This window comes from Gobius niger (assembly GCF_951799975.1).
Source record: "Gobius niger genome assembly, chromosome: 10".
Lineage (NCBI taxonomy): Eukaryota > Metazoa > Chordata > Actinopteri > Gobiiformes > Gobiidae > Gobius > Gobius niger.
This window is the reverse complement of record NC_136861.1, coordinates 29,464,993-29,487,752: the sequence shown is the minus strand read 5'-3', so window position 1 is coordinate 29,487,752 and position 22,760 is coordinate 29,464,993. Positions and strand designations below refer to the sequence as shown.

At 41.5% G+C, this 22,760-nt stretch overlaps 1 protein-coding gene across 1 annotated transcript in view; it reads right to left on the bottom strand.

Moving 5' to 3' along the window:
* The window catches only part of grapa (GRB2 related adaptor protein a), a 62,572-nt gene extending 40,315 nt beyond the window's left edge, over nucleotides 1–22,257 (bottom strand). The window contains exons 1-3 of the mRNA XM_079564038.1: nucleotides 21,962–22,257; nucleotides 13,790–13,887; nucleotides 8,213–8,332 (exon numbers count right to left, since the gene is read on the bottom strand). Of these exons, the coding sequence (XP_079420164.1) occupies nucleotides 8,213–8,332; nucleotides 13,790–13,887; nucleotides 21,962–22,039 (296 nt within the window). The 5' untranslated portion in view covers nucleotides 22,040–22,257. The remainder of the gene's footprint in view (nucleotides 1–8,212; nucleotides 8,333–13,789; nucleotides 13,888–21,961) is intronic.
* Nucleotides 22,258–22,760: the final 503 nt, after the last annotated feature.

Genomic DNA, 22,760 nt, shown 5'->3' with positions numbered 1-22,760 from the left:
TGTTCAATTGATTGCACTGCAGGAAGATATGGAGCGTATATTGTACGATGTAACTACATGGTTGTTCTCCCCGCTGGGTTGGAAGGTTCAGGGAAAAGGTTTGTCAAAGTCGACCTCATGAGGTCGGCCTGAAAGGTTAAGGAACAGGAGAAAGGAGAAGGAGAGAGGAGCTGTCTTGCCACTCTTTAGATGCAGCAGAAGAGCAGTGCTATAAGGGGCCCTTTGTTTCCAGATCTAAATATGGAGGTGCATTCACCATCAGCCATGGACGGGAGGAGGGAGCAGTCGGATTATTCGTTAAGAATTGTGCTGTCACATTCCGAACTCGAGACTGCTATACCGGAAACTCGCAGTGGAATGTACGGGACGCCACGGTGTATCAACTGTGTGTGTTGATCGGCTAAGGGTCAAAAATAAAACACCTTTTTAAACCCACTTTAAAAAGAATAAAATCTGAATTTGTCTCATATTTTGCCCGTCAAATATATCGTTTTGATATTTCTCTTATATATGTGATTGTAATACATGATCACTAAATGACAACTTAAAAAAATAAAAATAAAAAAATTAATGTGGATTGTAGTGGCTGGAGCTTTTGTCTGAACGTTCATCTACTCTGGCAGCCCCAGTCACTACACAAAAGTGATCCGACAGGTATTCAAATACGCAGTGTTTCCATAATCTAGCAATAGAAGAGCAACAAAAAGAAACTGGAGCCAGCGTCGACTTAAAGCCAGTCAAGAATAGAGGAAGTGAGAACCCACACGAGACCGGCTGCTCCACTGTGGCTTTGACAAAACCGAGAAATAAAAGTTAAAACGCGCTCCGTCTTTAAACAAATTCACAAAGCATTCATCCTCCTTTCCCCACCGCCCGCCTTTCCCCTGCGTTATACGATCGGCTCTCTTTTTCGGTGCTGTTGTGTCATTGAACTGGCGCTTGGTGGATTTAGAGAGGAATACAAAACAGTCATCTTCTTCGGCGTTAAATATAGAGATGCGTAGTTTAACTTTCGGATGTGGGCAAACAAAAGCGCAGCACATCAGTGAATGACATGAATGTAGAAGCACAACAATAGGCACTTCATTTAGTTTCAGATTTGACCTGGATTAGTCTTGGCTTTGCTTCATCCACAGACCAAAGATCAGTTGACCATGAAACTACAGCTAGTCACTCCTGTGTTTGAGCCTTATTGTCACGAGGGCAAAGTTGTTTTCTACCAAACTTCCTTTTCAGATAAAGAACACGTAATTCAATGGTCCCCCGGGGGGTCCCTTTCCTGAGCGCTGAAGCCATGAGCACCAATGTTGTTCGACAAAAGTGTGGGAAACATTACATCCGAAAACATATAGCTTTTTACTGCGTGCGACCTTCACCTACGCACGAGGAAAGGCCACAGGAAATCCGACTGTGCTGAGAGTGTGAGGGTGAAAGAGAATGACTTGTGCAGTGGAACTTGGATGGTTTCAAACGGTTAAAGATGTTTTTCAGTATAAAGTGGTGAGGATGGATGTGGTTGAATTATTAATAAAAAATCTATGTTACCAATAGTTTAGTTTGAAACATAGATCAGATGGATAATGAGATAGATATTAGATAGATGTGTATGAGGTGTTTTTTTATATGTGAAAAATGCTTCAATAGATACAGACGGCATCTTTGCAAATGCCCATATATGGTCACGTTGGAAGCAGCCAGAGGGGAAAACAAAGAAGAGAAAAAAACATTTCTCCACCATTACTTTAAACGAATAGGCCACCGTTTTTCCATCCTGAGATATGTTCCTACCTGAGCTTAGACGAGTTGATGCGTAACTGCCTGGTCTTTGTGCGTGCGCTCAGTTACACAAATGTTGTTAGCATGTAGCCTCTCCCAGCATAGGTATAGCTCCAAACTGGAGTTAGAAGCTACCAAGCTGTTCCACGTTTTCCCTATTTAAATACAGTTACAAGGAAAGTTACACGATCCAAGGCTAGTTACAATAAATGAAACATGACGATTTTTTAAACGGCGAAAGGGGAATTATATTGTAAGGCGCAATAACATAGGAGCACTTCGACGTCCGTGCAGTAAAGTCAAAGTGCTACTAATATTATTACCGCTTAAAAATGTGTTATGTATGTCGTGTAACTTTTCACGAAACTGTATTTAAATAGAGAAAACGTGGAACTTCACCCCAGTTTGGAGCTACACCTATGCTGAGAGAGGCTAAATGCTAACAACATATGCAGTTATGCATCAACTCTAAGGTGAGGTAAGAGCATGTCTCAGTATGGAAAAACGGTGACCTATTCCTTTAACAAATGCTGAATTATGAATATATTTTTCTACTAAATAAAGATACAGAGACATGGAGTGGAGCAACAGCTCATAAATACTTAAACAAACGGACAATGCTAACGTCACGCAAGCGTTAGCGACGCAATGCTAACGGGTGCTGTTTTTCAATTCTACTGAACAATTTGCTGCAAAAGAACATCCATATGGACCTGGCTTGACTTTTGTGTAATAAATATGTTTATAGTCTGCCAGAAAACAGCTAAAAGGAGAGACAAATTGTGATTCCCATGAGAGGTTTTCATCCCCCTCGGCGAGGCCACGCCCCCTTGACGCATTGCCTTCTGTATTAAATAAACATCACCGGTTTTGCTTGTACTTTTCAGTGCAGCAAGATGCTTGTTGAGGTTCCCAGTTGTCCAGGAGTTCATCATCAAAATAGTCCAGGATGAATGAGTTAAACGGAGGAGGATTCGATGGAGAGCCGAAGAAGACTTTGTCAACAACCTAGTCCAGTTGACGATTTAGGAAATTATCTACTACGATAGTGACGGGAAGAAAAAACAAAGTGCATGTTAACTTGGGATAATGAAGGGGAATACAATTTGCAACCCTTTTCCATATTTTATTAACTATGTTTGTGGTTAGGTGTGCCCCTTTTCCATAAATTACCATGCTATTTCCATGCTATTACCATGCTATTAATGTGCTGTAAAGTTTTTTTTATTTATACACTGCCTGACCAAAAGTAGTCGCTTCCTGGATTTATAACTGTCATGATCTGTGCCGGGGATCTAGAAGAACCCTAAGTAACGAGTTTGTATTGCAGTTTACGTAGTAATGATAGAGCACTGTGAACAATACTTGTATACACACTTGAACTTATAGCTTGATGGACAAATAAGATGAACGTCTACGTATTGTGTTGGAGGAAGCAAGCAAGAAGACTTTCTATTTCCAAGTGTGTGCCATCTCTGTGAACAGTTATAAAAAGCACACCAAGCACTCCTACTCTTAAATATATTCCGACTGCAGGTAGCGTCTTTAAAAATAGACCCACATGAAACCATAGAAAATCACAGGAAGACAGACTCTGGCTCGGGTACATTGGCTGCTGAGTCAAAGGGAGCCGTGGAAGCGCAACTAAGCAAAATGGATTTCTCAACTCTCCTTCTGTGAAAGTCCGGGAAGGCAACACCTCTCTTCACTTTTTCCTAAAATAATCTCGGTTCTAAATAACCCATAGGGGCAGCTTCACGGTGCGCGAGTGCCCACTTTTTTTGGAAATGATCACCTTTCAGAGAAGTATCCCACATGATTTCGGCGGACCGCCCCAGCACTCCGCGTGTGGGAAATGTAGCTTTTTCAGTTCCAATTAGGCTGGACTCTCCTCCGGCAGTTTGTCTCATTATAAGTGACCAGTGCCTAAAAATAGAGCCATCTTCCTAACCTTTTCAAAAGCTGCGATTTTAGTCAACGGGCTTTGGGTAGCGTATCGCCCAAAAACTGTACTCAAGAGTTTTGTACAGTTAATTTGAAAACTTTCTCCGATATAACTCAGGGAATGTTTTTTTCCGCGCGGATGTGAACCTTGGTGGTAAAATTCAAAGAGTAAACAGTATCCCAGAGAGCCAGCCAATTACTTTACCATTACTTCGTTTGCAAAGTGCCTCCACCGACTTTAAACACAAAGTCCACGCCCTTGATTTCACCCCCAACTCTCGCGTCTTGTTTTTTCCCCCAACTGAGTTAAGTTCCTCCATTTGTCGCTCAGGGGATGTACTGTAGATGAGATTAGTGTCCGCGCTGACGTCAACGCTGGACTGAGCCAAGACTGTCAAGACGTCAGCCCCACCGCGGACCACTCACTCACAACACACACCTGACCCAGTTCTGTGCACATCCATCCGACAGCCGGAGAGACAACCACGCGCAGCCCGACCGGAGGGGGTGGTGGTGGGGGGATGGCAAAAGAAAAGGGGCATTGAAAATCCCCGGTCCCTTCTTGGCAAATGCATTTAGCGCAAGCCATGCCGTTTCGTTCCGTCCAAATTCACCCAACCTACTTTTCTCTGCCATGCTTCGTTCTCTGAAGCCAGGAATGAGAATTAGACAGCATCTGTTTGAAAATCCAATTTTAGGCCCAGGAGGAGTTGTTACAATATAAAAAATGAGGCTCAAATACTGTTGTTTTTGGATTTTCTCTCAAAATTCAACATGAAAGTTACGCCATTAACTCTTTTGTAGCCAATGAAACCAGCCAAGCACTGTTTGCTCAGCCTATAACTTAGGCCTCCGACAGCTTCCTCAAAAAGCCCACAACCAATTAGGCTACATAATCCAGACAGGCAAGCGGGGGAAAGTAGTGTTGTTCCACCAATGTTCTGTTTACAAAATTATGTTATTTTTTGTATAATTTAGAAGAAGAAGAAAATCTTTATATAGCGCCTTTCACAGACATATAGTCACAAAGCGCTTTACATGAGACAATTGTGCATTCACTCCATACTCGGTGGTGGTAAACTACGTAATTTACAATTAAAACAACAAATTATCACAGCAATATCCTTTTTATTTTGCTTATTTGGAGGAAATACTTTTGTTTGTAGTAATAATATTGATGCATGAGTCTTAGAAGTTTTCTCGATTGGTAAGACACTAAATGTCATTGACTGCACAAAGCCACAAATGTATCGCTGATTATCTCCATGGCAACGCAGGACAGTCAGCACCGTACGTTTGACGACTTCCGCTTCCGGGTACTAGCAAAAGACATAAAAAACCTCTTAAAAACAACCATCAATATTTCTGAAACTCAACAGAGAGCTACTGAGCCTACTTATTTCTCAGACTCATTAGCCAAAAATGCCGCACCTACTGCTAAAAAAGTAATATTTACTAAAGTCACTACTTCCTGGGTTAGCGTAGCTTCTGCGCCGTTAGCATTTATCCCGGATGTAGCGATTTTGGTAAATATTACTTTTATAGCAGTAGGTACAGCATTTTTGGCTAATGGGCTCTCTGTTGAGTTTCAGAAATACTGATTGTGGTATTAAAGACTTTTTTGTTGTTTCTCGCAAACGGAACGCATTCCCCCAATTATCAGTTTTTCAGGGTAAAGGATCTGGGAAATATTTAGGAGGATCTGACAAAAAATGTATCTGATATAATGGTGTTTAATGAGAGTGTTCCGGCAAATGTTTTGGCCTGTTCCCCCCAATCCATCACATCAGACCAAAAGTGTTCCTGAAAATACTAATTTACAAATTAAGCACTGGGTAACTGGGATTTTTCCCGCTTGAAAATGACGACTTCCGACCTCAGAGCGTTCCATCTGAATAAACTTGTGTGTGAACAAAACCGCTAATGCTACAACAGCTAGCTGATAAGATGCTAACACAACTTCCCCACAAACATATGATCCAAAACATGCTCCGTAACATGATATTGAAGGCTCTGACCAAAAGCAAAGTGCAGTGGTTTTGTTAAAGTTTAATCTTAGCTGCGCTCTTCCACTGGGGGCCGCCATTACTCTCTTCATCTCGCATCCGAACTCGGAGCTTTCTGGACGCGTCCGAGTTGGCAAAAACGAATCAATATCTATCTCTGAAAGTTTTAAATGACATAATAAAACCAAAATGGCCTCTTTTTCCAACAGCTCTTCCATTCACTTTGAAAGCTTTTACATTTACATGGCATCTTTCAGTCGCCGGAAGACTTATTGAATTGCATTATGTAGCATTCGTTAGCATTTTCGCCAAAATACTTCGTAATGTACCAGGGATATTTTCATGCGTTAAGATGTTGCTTACATCTTGTGCAGTACCTCGTAGTTGTGGTAATTCCCATTGCTTCTAAGTGACGGTAAAAAAGGATAGACGAGCAGTTTCTAGCAACTGATCGTATAACGCAAATCAGGTTCACTTTAGCTACTAGCTATGCCGCTGTGTTTAGTTCACTATCACAGCTGAAACACATCCCACAACTTCCAACCTCCGCCAGTTGTTTTTCGGAGTACCTTTTATAATCCTATCCCAAACCGCACAACACAGAGCCCCAGTTGTAGACTCTCCCTCCAAACTTCAAAACACAACCAACTGGCCCCCGTTAGCGCTCCACACAGCGCCGCGGTGTGCCAGACAGGATTAGCTTACATCACACCGTAGGGGCTGCACTCTTTCGCTCTCCTTCCTTCCTCCCTCCTTCCTCCCTCCTTCCATCGCTCCACAACCACGCCAACCCGGGCCGGCACGCACACGCTACATTTATTAATGACGAGAAACAAGGCAGGAAACACGGCTGGAGACGTGTTCATCTGCGCATACAGTAAGCGTATGGATGGGGCGGCTAATTGAAATAGATTGCATTAGATGAGGTGGCATCAAAGTTTAATGATCCCAGAGGACAACAACAAGCTGGGGGGGGATGCGTACAGAGCAAAGATAGTGTGGTAGTAAAAAAGAGGAATGAAGAGATCAACGTTGTAGTGTGTAGAAGGTGCTGCTTTTTTTGGGGGAAAAAATAAATTACTGAAATTCTGCATCTAGGTGGTCCACACGGGGGGCCCTACAGTACACATCCCATGGTTAGAAGAAGAGCGAACCCATTTACGGTCAAAACCAGTTCCATGGTGCAGTCGTGCAGGGCAGAAGTGGAAACTAGTGACCTCTATTGTGGCCCCGTCCCTCTGTGTGAGAACCACTAACCACTAAGCCACTGTGAGACTGGGATTTAGGACTACTAATCTATTTCCCAACCTTTTAAAATGATAAATGGCAAATGGTGACATTCTCTCACCTCTGGTCCCGGACCCACAGTTTGGGAACCGCTGATTTAAAACTAACTGAAACCTGCACCTGACGGTTATTTCTTTCTGACCACTGAGAATTTGCCCAATTTGTTTTAGACTGTGCACATTCAGAGAACCAGAGTTACTGTAAGTAACTTTGAGACAAAAAGGCCCGTAACAAAACGCGTTGATTAAACAGTAAAACAACACCGGAGTTTGACTGAGATGCGGGGCCCTTGGGGCTGCGGGGGCCCTATGCACCTTTTGCCTATAGGAAATACCAGCTCTGGTAGCTGACATTGTTTATCACAAGCATATCAACAACATTTTGAGTTGTAAATCATTTTGTGCCACTATGGAGTCAAGAGCGATGGATGAGGATGCCGCAAAACCATCACGTAGTGCAAGGGGCGACTCCAGAAGCAACTGATCTGGAGATTATACCTTTCCCAAAAACAACTTAAAGGCCTGGCTCCAAAGAATACTATAATCTCCTTAGATAGAATTTCTTTCTGTGACAACTCTAAGGTGAGTATCATATGTTTAACCATGCCGGTTTCTGTCATCTTGATTTTTAAAGTTTGAGATTTTGATGAACAGGCTCTGAAGAACTGTCTATTTGCCCTTTTTAGGAAAAATTTAGCTCCTAGTTAATATACTGTGTCTGTGGTCACAAGTAGGCAAGCATCCTTCACTCAATAACAACATTTTAAAAATCACACACTCTGTATCTAAGTGGACACATCATGCATGATTCAGGATTACATTTTTTTCTTGGTGCCTCAGTAATGACATTTTAAAATAATTGATGAAAACTGAAGATAGGAAAGAGTGGGAGACTGGGCTGGCCAGTATTTTAAATTGGCCTGGAGCACCTTCTGCAATCAACAGTGGGAATGAAAACAAGCTTGCTGCTAACGGCATACTCGCAAATCAAAATTCAGGAAATACAGGAACGCTGAGGCAATAGATGAAGAGAGAACCAAAGTATACAGGATCACTCAAAACTGCGTGAATGAAACTAAATACTAGATCCAGATATGTTTAAGTCCATTTTGCACAATGATACGTCCCCAACAGTGGTAAATATAAAAGTATTTTCATTTCTCTTTTCTTACAGGCAAACACAGTGTGCGATTATCGTACCTGACAGACATGGAAAATTCTCCAGGAGCACTTTCGCTTTCCCGCACCAAAAAGGCTCCGCACTCCCTGTGTCTGAGTCGGCTTTCTGCTACTCCGCGAGATATCCGCCCGGCGAACCAGCTGGAGGTAAGAGGAAGAAGATTAGGGCCGGTGAGCTGTAGATACAGATTTAAGAAAGCACACACATGCCGACTAAACAAGAAAAGAAGGAAATGCCATGTAAACTATTGGCACCCAAAGAGTTTATTTCTTTGTGTTGATGCTATATTTATTCACAAAACTCTTTGATGGCAAAGAAACTGCAATGACATTTTTCGGCTTGGTTGTCTTGTTTCCTCCTACTGCTCTCTCAAAAACCTCACACTACCGTTTACATTTGACATCATTGTAGTTTGATCTCTTGATGGAGTCATGAACAGCCTAAAAGTCGAATTTACGATCATGATACCTTCATATTAAGTGAATGATTGAGCCCAAATATATTTTCACAGTGATATTTAAGCGTCAAAATAGCGCCGAAAACGAGGCGTAAACAACGACAATTTTTTTTTTTAAAGTCACAAAAAGACAAAAAAAAAAGACAAAAAGCGACAAAAACATAACAAGAAAGCCATGAAAACATTACAAAAAAGGGACAAAAAAGTAACACAAAAAGTAACAAATAAGCAACAAAACACGTCGCAAAAAAAAAAAAAGAAATTCAAAAAAGCATCAGAAACGCAACAGGAAAGCAACAGAGAGTCAACAAAAGAGTGACAGAAGCGTAACAAAAACGTGACAAAAAGCAACAACAACAGGACAAGAAAAAATCTTAGATCAGTTTTGCCTGAGCTTTCAAATCAGGCATTACATTGACCTACAGGCCAGGGGTGTCGAACTCGTTTGAGTCGTGGGCCGAAATTCAGCCCCCACGGCGGGTCCTGGGCCGCATATTGTGAAGGACTGTGGCCTAATAAATAACAATGGCGTACACTTATTGTGCTTTATCAGCCTGTGTTACACGTTTCTCAAAGTGTTACATAAAGTCATTATTCATTCACTCCACACACAGTAAGTTACTGTTGTAGCCGCAGCCTGGGGCAGACTGTCCATTTACCACATGGCTGTAATGTGTTGTTTATTTTCTGATCTCTTATTATGTCAGTGCCCTCTGCTGGACACGTGTGGAAATTTAAGCTGCCCCCTAGTGGCTGGAGTGAGCATCCTGGTTAATTCTTTCAAAATCCAGATCTCCACACAGGAATGGGCTACAGACTTACTTTACCTTTTTTTTTTTTGACATACTCAGAAATTTACGTTCTACAAAGGGCCACATTAAATCATCTCGCGGGCCTTGTGTGTGACACGTGCTGTCAGGAAGATTTTAGATCTGGGTAATGCCGAACTGGAGAAAATATGCTCGGTTAAAGTGGGGGTGAAGAGGTTAATCTGAGCACTAAATGTTTTTTCTCCCACATTTTTGTTCAAGTCACAAATTTGAACATTTAATTTTAGCACAGACGCAAAAAATTCATGGGAAATTGAAGTCCCAGGACACTCACTGAAATCTTTTACTTATTTATCCGGTGGACAGATTGTTCCTTTTCATCAGTGCCCTGACACCGCAATTGACTTAAGTTCGTTGGACATGTGCACAAATAAAAAAACAACTTTCAATCCCTGCAGGCCGACTCTCCCCTGGGACTGTGCGGTAACCTCGAGTGAACCGTGGACTGGGGGGCGCCCCCTTCACTTTACATTACCGCAGCAAAGACATCCTAATACAACGTTGCCAGATTGGTGTTTATCACAATAAGGGGGGAGGCGGAGGACCCAGCTGGTAAATGAGCATCTGATAGGCAGGCGGGGGGTGCACCAGCTAGCATCGCACGTACACACAGACACACATGGGGCTTACTGTGTGGCATTACGTAAGCCAGTGAGTGTACGTCCCTACGGGTGGGCAGCCTTATGCCAGAGTGCAGATGTCAAAGCCTAACTAACTAAAAGGCCCTCAAGCGCCACTGACGGGCTGTTTAGATGGACGGGAGTCGGATGTGTGAAGTTCATCTAGCTCCTTTTCGCCACAGTGTTCAAGTAGGACTGGACAAAATACGTACAAATGTGAAATTGCTGTTTTGCCAAGTATTATAATTAGCAGGCAGAACTAGATGTTTTTAATGTTCAGGGTTTGGGTCAGTTTGCTCTCATTTTCAACTTTCAACTGGAAATACGTTAATTGCATAATCCTCACAATAAGTTTGTAGTTGGCATTTTCCCACAATATGGTGACAACATCTCTGCTTCATATTGCACTTTCAGAAATTGAATTTTCCAGTCTTGTACTTGATGATGTATTGAGCTCTGATTTAGTGTGGTTATAGTATGGTAACACAGTATTTGGATTGGCTCACAATCATTTGGAATTGCTCCTGAATCTCTGAAATTGGTCGGTCAATTTTGGAGGAGATATTTAATTGCAATGGTTGGTGACAGTTGACAAACAGGTTGCGTTCACGCTCCATAATGTGACGGCGTCGTAATCTGTTTGGTAGAGTAACACTTTTCGAAATACATCTCCAGGAAGAAAATGAACAGATGTTGAAATGTTGCTCATTATTTGGTCATGCTCAGATTCACAAACCCGCCGTTCATTTTATGGTTGAAAGTCATTTCTACTGACCAACATCACAGAGATGTTTTTTGAATTCTGTCTCCACTTCTGAAGGAAATAATTGAACCTTAGTTTGTACTTGTTGACAGAGAAGACGTTGAAGTTTGTGACAGTTGTTTGTTCAATGTGGAGATATTTGCCAAAAAACAAGTTACCAAAGTTACTGCTCCCCGCCTCAATTTAAACTGTAGGCTCTTTCGAATGTTGTGACATGGCGTGAACACAACCTTTTTAGAGGTGCATTATGTAAGTTTTTATGTGGGAAAAAAAGTTGATTTATTGTTTTATTAGTTGGCATTTGGTATTGTACCATTCTGTGACCCAGTTGTTGTGTGAGTGGTTAGCATAGCTCCCTTATTTTCAATCATAGCGGTCCCTCTGACCCTCCAGGATCAATTCATTTTTCAGGTTCTGGTAGGTTTACTGAATGGAATGCATGCATTACCATAGGTACAGACGGCATCCCGTCATAGTTGCAACTTTTGCAAAACTCAGCAGCTCGTGTCCTGACGAGGACCAGGAGGCGGGACCACATTACACCGGTTTTAGAATCGCTGCATTGGCTCCCCGTGTGTTTCAGGATCGATTTTAAAGTTCTTTTAATGGTTTTTAAATGTCTTAATGGTCTTGGTCCTTCTTATCTCTCAGAACTGCTTTTACCTTATGAACCTTCACGGCCCCTTCGCTCCTCTGGCAGAGGTCTCCTTGTTATTCCTAAAGTCAACAAAAAGACTTATGGCGAGGCGTCTTTCCAGTATTACGGCCCTCGCCTCTGGAATGACCTGCCGGAGGAGCTCAGGGCTGCAGAGAACGTTCATGTTTTTAAGAGCAGGCTCAAGACCCACCTTTTTAGCTTAGCTTTTAGCTGATTTCTACTTACTTATTTATTCAGTTATTTTTATTATTATTTATGTTTATAATTATCTTATTATACTAGTTTTTAGTTAGTTTTATATATATGTTTATTTTATTTTATTTATTATTATTATTATTTTTATTTATTTTATGTATATATTTGTATATTGCATTTTTGCATTTTTAGAATTTCCAGTGTTTCCTCTGAGGGAGCCCTCTGCCCCGGGAGCGGTGGTCGGCTGTGGCTGTGTGGGCACTGTCCTCTGGGTGCCCGGATGGAGGTGTGGTGCTTCTGCTGCACCTCCGCTGGGTGTCCGGTGGTGGTGCCCTGTGGCTGTAGCTGATGTACCGCTCCTGGTGCAGACGGCTCCTCTGATGGCATTTCCTTACCTGGTTCATCTGTACCCAGACTCAGCATTACGTCCATTATTTCATCGTGTATGTGTGTGTGTGTGGCTGCGTGTGTGTGTGTGTGGCTGTGTGTGTGCGTGTGGCTGTGTGTGTGTGCCTGCGTGTGTGTATGTGGCTATGGGGAGGGGGTGGGGTGAGCAGTGTTGTTGTCTGTTTGGAAGAGTGGGTGGTTGGGTGGGCGGGAACTGCTTTTAATCTGTAAAGCACTTTGTGTTACAACTTTGTATGAAAAGCGCTTTATAAATAAAGTTTTGATTGATTGATTGATTGATAGAAGGGGGCGTGGCTTCGCCGAGGGGGAAAATAGAATCTTTTGGGAAACACAATATTACAATATCTCTTTTTAGCCATTTTCTGGTGGAATATGACCTTATTTGCCACACATAAATAATGTCAAGTGTAAATCAAACCATATTCATATTTCAGCATTTGTTAAAGTAGTTTTTGAATAATTAGAGAAAGTTTAGATTTTTCAAAAAAAAAAATGCCGTCTGTATCTATGGCGCATGTTAACCCCCGATAGATACAGACGGCATCTCTGGAATCACCCATATATGGTCATGTTTGAAAACAGTTAAGGGGGAAAACAATTTGGAGGAAAATCGAAACTTTCTCTAATTATTCAAAAACTACTTTAACAAATACTGAATTATGAATTTAGTTTTCTACTAAATAAAGATACAAAGACATGGAGTGGAGCAAAGTGGTTCAACAGCCCATAAATACATAAATAACGGAGATGCTAACACAATGCTTCATGTTAGCATCATGCTGATGCTAACAAGCTAGCTAGCGCTTGCTACTACTGCCGTTTTTTCCCATCTACTGAACAATCTGCTGTGAATAAACATCAATATGGACCTGATTTAGACTTGACTTTATTTATGTGTGATAAATAAGTTAATATTCCGCCAGAAGATGGCTAAAAAGAGTGAACAATTGTGTTTCCCAAAAGATTCTGTTTTCCCCCTCGGCAATGCCACGCCCCCTTCTATGACGAGATGCCGTCTGTATCTATACGCACCAATTTCAACTTTTTTCCGGCATAAAAAGTTACATAATGTACCTTTTAAGTTTGCTTACAGTGTCCTGGAGCATCAACCTTGGATAAACACATACGTATGAGCTGGTTTCTACTAAAAGACATGTTTGTGGAGGCCTAAAGGCTCATTCATACTTCACAAGACGCAAGAGCTTCTTGTTCTTGCACCCTGAGCTGCAGAACAAAATGAAGTCACTTTTGCCTTGTCGCCATAGAGCTGTCGTCAGTTACAAAATGTTTCCATGGTTTACAAGGCAAAAATGACTTAATTTTGCTCTGCAGCCCAGGGTGCAAGAACAAGAAGTTCTTGCGTCTTGTGAAGTATGAATGAGCCTTAAAGGTTGCGAGTGATGTCACTGCATAGCAACAGGAATGGAACAGAAGCCAAATGAGTGTCAATTCTACGTTGTTTTTATTTGCTTTGACACACCTGTTTATGGAGAATATGTGCATAGCTCTTTATTGTTCTGTGCAGTCAAATGTATCAAAACATTTAGTTGCAGATTTAGTTTTATTCCATTTTTAACGATCTGCCGCTGCCTTTACCATTGTCTATTGTAAAATACTGTGGGACTCGTTACATTTCTCCTGCATTGCCGATCGTCTCTGTACTTACGCGTGCGGCCGTAGATTGATGTAATTTTTCGGCACGAAGCCCTTCCGGTTGTGGAGCTCGGCAGTGTACCAGTTTGGGTCGTCCTCCATGTTGGTGATCTGGAGGCAGAAAAAAAGAAGAAGACGACACGGGCCGATGAAATTATGGCTAATGACACTGACACAGGTCATCACCATCAATCGGGCGAAAGGGCACGCTCCCACCGCACATCTATCTACAGCTGTTCATCTGCCATTATCCGCTACACTGATTTCCATCCTTCTTTGGGCGCGCGGAGGTCCTCAAGTCACACAGATCCCGACGAGCAAAGGATTACTGCCAAGTTGGAAAGGCCACGTAAAGTCTGCCTTGATTACACACACAATTGCCGGCAAATCCGATGAGGCCGGAGCCACATTAACCCAGATAGCTCCTCAAAATGTCAATGTAGAATGTCACCGTGTTGGCGTATAAAAACAAACAAGGGGTTATAGAAATTTGGCATGTGCGCGCGATTTTGGAAAAATAATGTGTGTTTTATAACCCAGACTCAGTTCACTTTTAAACAAGGGCATTAATATTTGAGAGAAGACTTAAAGGTGCACTATGCAACTCCAGAGGTGATTATTAGTGTATTTGACCTTTCAGTGACCCAGCAGCTGTATGGGTGGTTAGCTTAGTGCATTTACTTTCCATCCCGGTGGCTCCTTTGATGCTTCAGTGTCTATTTCATTTCAGGTTTTTCGGATTTCTGGTAGGTTTTTGGAATGGAATGTATATGTAACCATGGATACGGTTCAATCAGCAGTGAAAACCTAAAAAAACAAGCCATCGGGATTGTAAGTAAAGGCCCTATGCTAACCGCCCAAGCACCTGCTGGGTCACTGAAAGAGTATTAAAGCAGTACTTTGTAGCTTGTTTACCTTAATAAATGCTTTTTGAAATCCCTCTGAGGGTAATACAAGTGTTGATGGGATGATTGGGGGTCTTTCATCTCCTCCCGGTGTCTCTGGCCAGAAAACCACACTGCCACCGGGTCGGGGGCCTCCAATACATACTAATGGAATCACGAAGAAGAAGCTAACAGGCTAACGGGCAAAGCTAACTGCAGGCTAGCACCACTTACACAGTATTTACAGCCAAGTTTGAGTGAAGAAAATTATCTCCATTGTGTAATTGGATGTACAATATCCCTCTTCCCCTTTGTCTTTTTTGTCAGCGTAGTATTTACTCTCATGGACAATTAATGAGTAAAAAACTGCAACATGCTACGACACCTGCAGTGGCGCTTATAGTCTCTAGGCCCGGGTATGAGTTACTTAGTACTGCTTTAATACAAACTTTATTCTTTTTTTTTATTCTTTTTTTTTACATAAAAAGTTGCATAGTTCGACTTTAAGTATGAATGGCTAAACTAATGCAAGAACCTCATGTACATATGAACATGTTATGAAACGGTTTTATACAGAATAAGATAATGGACGGTCTATGTATATGAATTTCAGTTGTATTGCTATTTGAGCAATTATCCACAACTTTACCCAATGATCTTGGCCAAAATTCATAGGCCAGAGTTACAATCTGTGCACCCACATCACCCACATCACATTATATCTTGTAACAGTCATCTTAAAATGACCTCTAAGTAACATGTGTTCAACGTTGTTACAGTGTGTTCTTCTCAAATGCAGAAATACATATTACACAATAAAGCACTGATAACTTGACACCATCATCATATAAATGGTCAGTTTGCTTATTTAGCTTCTTCTGGAATAGATTTCTATTCCTCATACTTTTTTTATATACTCTTTTTGAGGACCCCCACAGGACCCTTCTTTGGGAACACGTGATCGTCATGTTTTATTGAGTTTTCAAGCATACCAAACATGTTGTGACAGGTTAATATCTTTTCGCAAGCGTTAAGCGCCTTACGGAACTAAATAGGTTTTGATGGGCTAATGGGCTTTTCATCAGTGGCCGTGCTTCTATTGGACAGTGAAGGAATTGATTTTATGTACATTCTTTTTTTGTAAATATAGGCATACAAAACTCAAGGGATAAAACCAGAGGCTGTCAGATTTAATTGTTTGTCCTTTCAGGTAGGATTTATTTTTCTAACACAGTCTGACATGATGATTTTTATGCTGTTCAGGCTTTCTATTAGCGCTGCTTGCATCACAGCCTAAACCCCTTGGGCCCGATCTTGTGTGTCAAAATGCAGAATATAGCGTAGAATTTTGTAGAGGAGCACACTTTGTGATCTTGCCACTCCGGACTTAGGGCATTTAAGGAGGAGATATTGGGGTGGAGACACACTTTTTCCTCCAACCAGATCGACTCTGCGGTCACGAGAGGGGTTGTGGGGGAGGTGGTTGTGGTGAACATGTGCATTTGTTTTGTTTGGCGTTCACAACATGAACATTGTTTAGCTCACAATGGGGTAAATAAAGGTTTTAGTTTAATCTAGGAGAGCCTATCATGCTTAAGGAAGAACAGAAGGCAGCAAGGTGCACTATGCAACTTTTTGTGTAGAGAAAGAAAACTTGATATTCGTTCGTATTTGACCTTTCAGTGACCCAGCGGCTGTATGGGTGCTTAGCTTAGCGCCTTTACTTTTCATCCCGGTGGCTTCTACGATGCTTCAGGATCAATCGGATTTCAGTTTTCTAGAATTCTGGTCGGTTTTCAGAATGGAACGTATAAGTAACCATGGATAGGATTCAATCAGTGCAAACCTAAAAAAAAACAATTGATCCTGGAGCTACAGGCCATCGGGTAAGTAAAAGCAGCTATGATAACCACTCAAACATCTGCTGGGTCACCGAAAGGTCAAATACTGTACATACTGTAATACTACATACTTGATATGAACTTTTTTTCTTCTTTTTTTTACATAAAAATGTACATAGTGCACCTTTAAATGTCCCTTATTTAGTTACACATTTTTAAATGCTTTAGAACTGTTTGGCAGTGATATGTCATGTTATGTATAACAATATTCATGGTAATAGATTCATTTATATTGAATTTGCGCATGCTGCAATTATCCGATAGGCGGCTCTGAACATTTTGCGTAGGTTATCCGGGTGGTGGCTTTTCAAACATGTATTATTTTATTCATTTGTTGGCCGGGCACTGTATTTGAGAGGTTAATTGAAAAACTAATGCTTTGCACAGATCAGACATTAGATAATTTTCACTTTAGGTTCTGTGCATGGAAGGGTTTGTGGATAGTTTGAGGTTTGGCTAACTTCCTGTTAAACAGTATAGAGTAAGGACCACTTCCTGTCTACACTTGAGTGTAAACAAAAACTAGAATGAGATTAAAAACAAAAGAAAACTTAAATAAACGTCAACCCAAGTTTGTTTCATAATCTGATTCACGATTTGACCATTTGTTAGCATCAAATTAGCCTTTAGCTGAACTTAAATATAGGCTAAACAACTAGGCTGTATTTGTAAAGACAGACGTCGTATAGTATTTACATACTGTATAAAGTTTGTTTTAAGTAATTATCCTACAGCTAATTTAGATAATTATTAAATTATTTCAGCAAGAAATGGCTAGGTTAACCCTCTATAGGAATAAACAAGGACAGGAAACGTTACACAAAGCCATTCATGAGAATTTCCATGGAACATACTGTGAATACAAGAAATTCAGCTTAAGCATAACAACGCCTGTAGACTCTTCCTCTGCAGGCAAAGTGTCAAAAACAATCGCTGCAAGCCGTTAGATAGACACTGTTTGTTTAGAGCCAAATGAATGAGTGCAGTGAAGGTGTCTAGACTTTCAAAACAGACTGATGACTGAACACAACAAGAGCTCATGGAAAAACTTTGTTACATGGTTAGTCAGTTACCTATGTATCAGAACTGCAATACCAATGAAGTTTTCCAATACTTTTGTCAACAAAGCCCATCACTCAAAAGAGCTTCCGTTTCGCTCTGCCACCACGGGCTTCATTTCACGCACCAGCTGTTTTTACTCTGCCTTTGAAACCCCTTATAAATCTATAACGCAATGAAGAATGTACTCCATCCATCATTGTTGGGCAACATATGGGTAGTCTGTCGATGGCAACCGAAAGTAATGAAAAGAAGGCGCATATTTTGGCACCGTTACAAAGTTTGGAAACTGCAACCGCTAATCATCTGACAAAGGGAGTTGAACTTCTGCAAAATAGTCGGGGGAACTTCTTGGTTTTGATTTCCCAACTGTCACAAGTTCAGTGTCTTATGCCCACAGTGTCTTTGCCCACAAGGAGGTCACTCACTTTTTTTTGGTCTCCTTTCTATGAAATGTTGATTGCATCATTTACCTATAGGTCGTAACGCAGTGTTTTTGAAACTGTGATACATGTGGCGCTGGTTGTGCTTGGTCTTCTTCAGGTGCCTCTCAGGGTCAACTTTATTCAATTTAAATGGAGACTATTCCGTTTATGTTCAATAAATTTGTTCTATGTTTTCCCTGATCATTATTTGTAAGTGATTTGATTCACAAACCTCCCTCCTGGAACCGCCACCTAAACACGGTGGAGGGGTTTGAGCACCCGAATGATCCTGGGAGCTCTGTTGTCGGGGGCTTCGTGCCCCTGGTAGGGTCTCCCAAGGCAAACAGGTACTAGGTGAGGGGTCAGACAAAGAGAGGTTCAGAAGCCCCTTATGAGAGGCAAACAGGCCCGGTTAATCGTGAGGCCGTCCTACTGTGGACCCACCACCTGCAGAAGGAGCCATAGGGGCTGGTGCAGTGTGATTACGACCCGGAAACGGGCAAGGGGAAGAAAATGGATGGATGTATGATTCACAAACCTGCCATAATCATCTTAAGTCCATCCAGTTTCATCTGACCAACATCAGGCACATACTTTGAAATATTACAACCACTTTTGGACGCCTTTATGAGACAGAAACCGAATGTTAGTTTTCATATGCTGAGTGAGAAGAGAGAGAAGACCCGTAACTTTGTGACAGGTTTTGTTTCATGCATTACAGAGATATCAACCATAAACCAAGCCCAAAATTCAGCATTTTGACGGGCACCATATCGTTAGCACAATTTAATAGAGTTCGGGAAAATCCAGTTACCATGGAGATCCGCCATCTTTGCTGCTGTTAGTATATATCTCCCATAGACTAACATTAGCTTAAAAAAAGTATGAAAACGACTCTTTTAGCTGCTTTAACACACTGTGGTGTCCAAGTGTTTTAATGTGAACAATAACTCCAGTATTTTAACTTTTAAAATCTCCATTAGTTTATAATTGCTGCTAATCCCATGATGCTCAGCGATATGACGTCACATTCCCGAACTCTATTCACAGCTGAACCAACTCCATTCTTCAATGATGGGCTGTTTACAATACTGTGATGTCATGTGACCGCAACCTATTGTTAGACCATTATCAGATCCACTTCATTCCTGACTTGATCTTGTTGATGGCGCTTGGAAGCTCATATATGTTTTCATTTCATGAGGCGATTCTGATCTACTATTGTGTTCTCTTTGTTCAGTTTTGCGTTGACTGTGTTGTGAATGAAATGCAAATGAGTGATTCTTACACATCTTAGTCAGCGTCCGATCAGAACAAAACACCAAAACAGATCGGTTGTTAATTTCTTGACTACTTCCTTTTTTGCTCAAGGCTTTCTAAGATACTTTGGAATTTCCCAAACCGTATGGAGAACTAGTTAACTTAGGTTGCCAAAAATATTTTCACAAACATGAGTAATTTTACTTTTAAGAAACGATAACTGAAGTGTAAGTAAAAACGAAAGCCAATCCAAATAATTGCACAAGAACTGCTTTGACACTTAGGCTTTAGCTTTACTCACATGTTTTCTCCTTAATAGCTATTAAGGGAGAGAAACATAAAAGTACTTGAGTAAATGTAGCTAATAACATGTAAATTTAAGTAATACTCACTTCTAAACACAGACACAAAGACAAAAAGCACATTTGTTGTGCACACAGAGCAGTATTGTCGCGTGTACCGTCTTGCTAATAGCTAGCGATGACTGCTAGCCATTAGCAAGACAGTGGAATAACCGGGCTATGGTGTGTGGACTTAAAAAACACGGAGGAATGGATACAATATCTTTTCACAAGATGCTCAGTGACAGAAGCACAGGGTTTTTTGTTCAACTAGACTGTTGGGTTCTAACAGCAGACTGCAAAAGACAGTTCTGAAGCTATATTTAGCGTTTCTTTTAGCCCACGCGCCACTCGACCTTATACTGATCTGGTGCCACGTTTGAAAAAAAAAAAAGAAAAGACAAACGGATGAACTACAATAGACTTTGATCAAGTGCAGCGCGAGTGGAAGACAGTTGGAGATGAAAAAAAAAAAAAGAAAGGAAAATTTCCAAAAGAAAAAAAAAAAACAGCGAGTGTTGTGAAAGGCCCGAGCGAGCGTGTGCTTCTGCATGGACGCGTGTGCTAATGTGGGGAATAATTTATCAGCACCAGTGTTTGACCTATGGACCGAAGCACACAGGGAAATGCAAAGCGCCGCGCTATATGTGTGAAACGCAGCCGCACATTGTTAGCGTGGATGCAATTATCGCCTGGTTGAGTCACAGGCGCCGGAGACATACCTGTTCGAAAAGTGATATGACAAAGGGGACTGGGTTTATCAAACGTTAGCGACAGTGCTACACTGTAGGGTTTGCTCTTTTCATGGAGTCTTGCAGGCGGATTGCAATACACAATTTGGTCGATCTCAGTATTAAACATTTTATTCCACCCAAAGTTTTACTCCTCAATGAGCCGCCGTTGCTCATTAAGGAGAAACATTTTGGGTGAATTACTACTGCGGAAAGCCCACTATACAAACAGACCCGCTAAAAGTGGAGCAAAGCCTCATTGAACACACTGAGGTTTGAATAATCAGTTCACTATTAGATTTTAATGATGAAAAAAAAGGCTACATGTTTTTTGTAATGCACTTCGAGTGTGAAGACAAGCTCTACAAACAGCATGAATCCATTAGATATTAATTAATATTTGATTGCTTTAATAGATGAGAGCTCCGGTTTGTACTTCATTATGACGCAACGTGGGAACAAGAGGCGATGTCACAAACTCAAAATGCTGTCAGATTGTAAATACTTTTTAGCTTTATAGAAAGACAAAGGCACGCATGGGGTCGTGTTATGTATAAAAGCCGGTAACCCTTTAGTTTAGACAAAGGCACGCTATCCTGGTGTGGGTTCAGAAGTTCATTCATTGCAGTTTTCTCTCATGTCTGAAATAAGGATTGTTCAAGAACAGTCCAAAAATTAGCAATTGCGATAAAAATAAAATAAAAAAAACCCTTGATGTGACATTTCATCAGTGTGTGAAAAGCAAAAATAATGGACTTCATGACCACACATAATAAAAAGTAGCTTTGATAATAGCCAGCTTCTCCTATATTAGTCTGATGCCTTTGTTTCTCATTGGCTGTATGTCATTCTAAGTATCCCCTCAAAGATCTGAAATAAACATGTTAAATTAAGGAAACAGACAGAAAGAAAAACATCTGAAGCATAAACTTGAAAGAATCTTGGCTTATGCACACCACACTTGGAGAAAGCTGCATCTCGAGGTTTCTTTTTAGAATTCTGAGACAATAAGCGAACAAATGAAATGAAAGCCTCGTCCGGCAGATGTCTAGCACCTTATTTCACCTTCTTTTAAACATGCTTTGTCTGACTTTTCAGCTTGGTTTTGCACGTGCCACTTCTGGAAATTCCAATTATCCCTTGGAAAAAGAGCTCAAGTAGCCATCGGGGGTCCCACGTAACTGCACTCCACGTTTAAGTGTCAAACAGCTGGTGCCGGACTAAAGACGCTCTCGCTCTCTCGTCCGTTCTTAGAGATGCAATTTTCTCCTGGACTAATCATCCAGCTGTGCGTGGCTCTTTCTGCGCTATATTTACAATGGCTCTCAGAAGCATGTGCCTTTGTAGTTCGGTTAGACGAGACGGGGGGGGGAAAAAACAGGAAGCGGGGCATAAACCGTACACGTTTCAGTTCTGCCACATTACAGGGGTTTAGAGACGACACCAAAGTTGTCCGGTGACCCGACTTTCTTCTGAACATAGAGAGCAGAAAGCTGTTCGTCATCACAGAACGTCATACCGGAAAAGTAGCCTTAATCTCTGTAGTTTTACTCTTGAGTGGTACGTAGACTTATCTTTCCTTACCTTGAGTAGATCTCCCTTGTTGAAACTAAGTTCGTCTCCCTCCGTGGCCCGAAACGTGTAAAGTGCCACTGCTTCCATGCTGGACTACTTGACGGACACCCCGCTAAAACCCCCCCTGCTGTGACAGGGGATCGTGGGGGTTGATATGAACAGGAAGAAATAAAATAAATCTAGGGTGCGAAAATGACACTGAAATGACAGAAGAGAGAAAAACAAAACTAGGAATGGGGAAAGGTATTTGTGGATGCGATGTCGAGAGAGAGCGGAGGATGGACTGGCTGCTGCTCGGCAACGCACTGCCATGAGTAATGCTAGGAGAGAGAGAGAGAGAGAGAGAGAGAGAGAGAAAAAGAGAGAGATGGGCGAGCGAGGAGGGGGGGCGAGTGGGAGGCACTTCCTGACTGTGTATATATTTGTCTCTTGCAATCTGTGCGGCTTCTGTGGACATGTTCTTTGACTGAATGTGCGGTTGGTACCACTGTGAGAAGAACGAATTAATGCGAGCCCTTCACTACGACTGGGATTCTGTGTACATGGTGACATGTGCCTGGTTTTATCTCAGTCACATAACAGGTTTTTTCCTACTCCAGGTGATAGGAACACTGCTCCTGACACACAGCACACATCATTCTCACCACACACTATTTTTTTTTTTCTCAGCCGTAGATGCGTTTTCCATCGTAGAGAAGATGCCAGTCAGTGCAAACTTGTTGATACCGATACTCTCTCTCTGCAATGTTTCTCAAATGGCGCGTTGGGAACCAAAATGTGGTCTTTGAACAGTTTTCAGTGAGTCGTG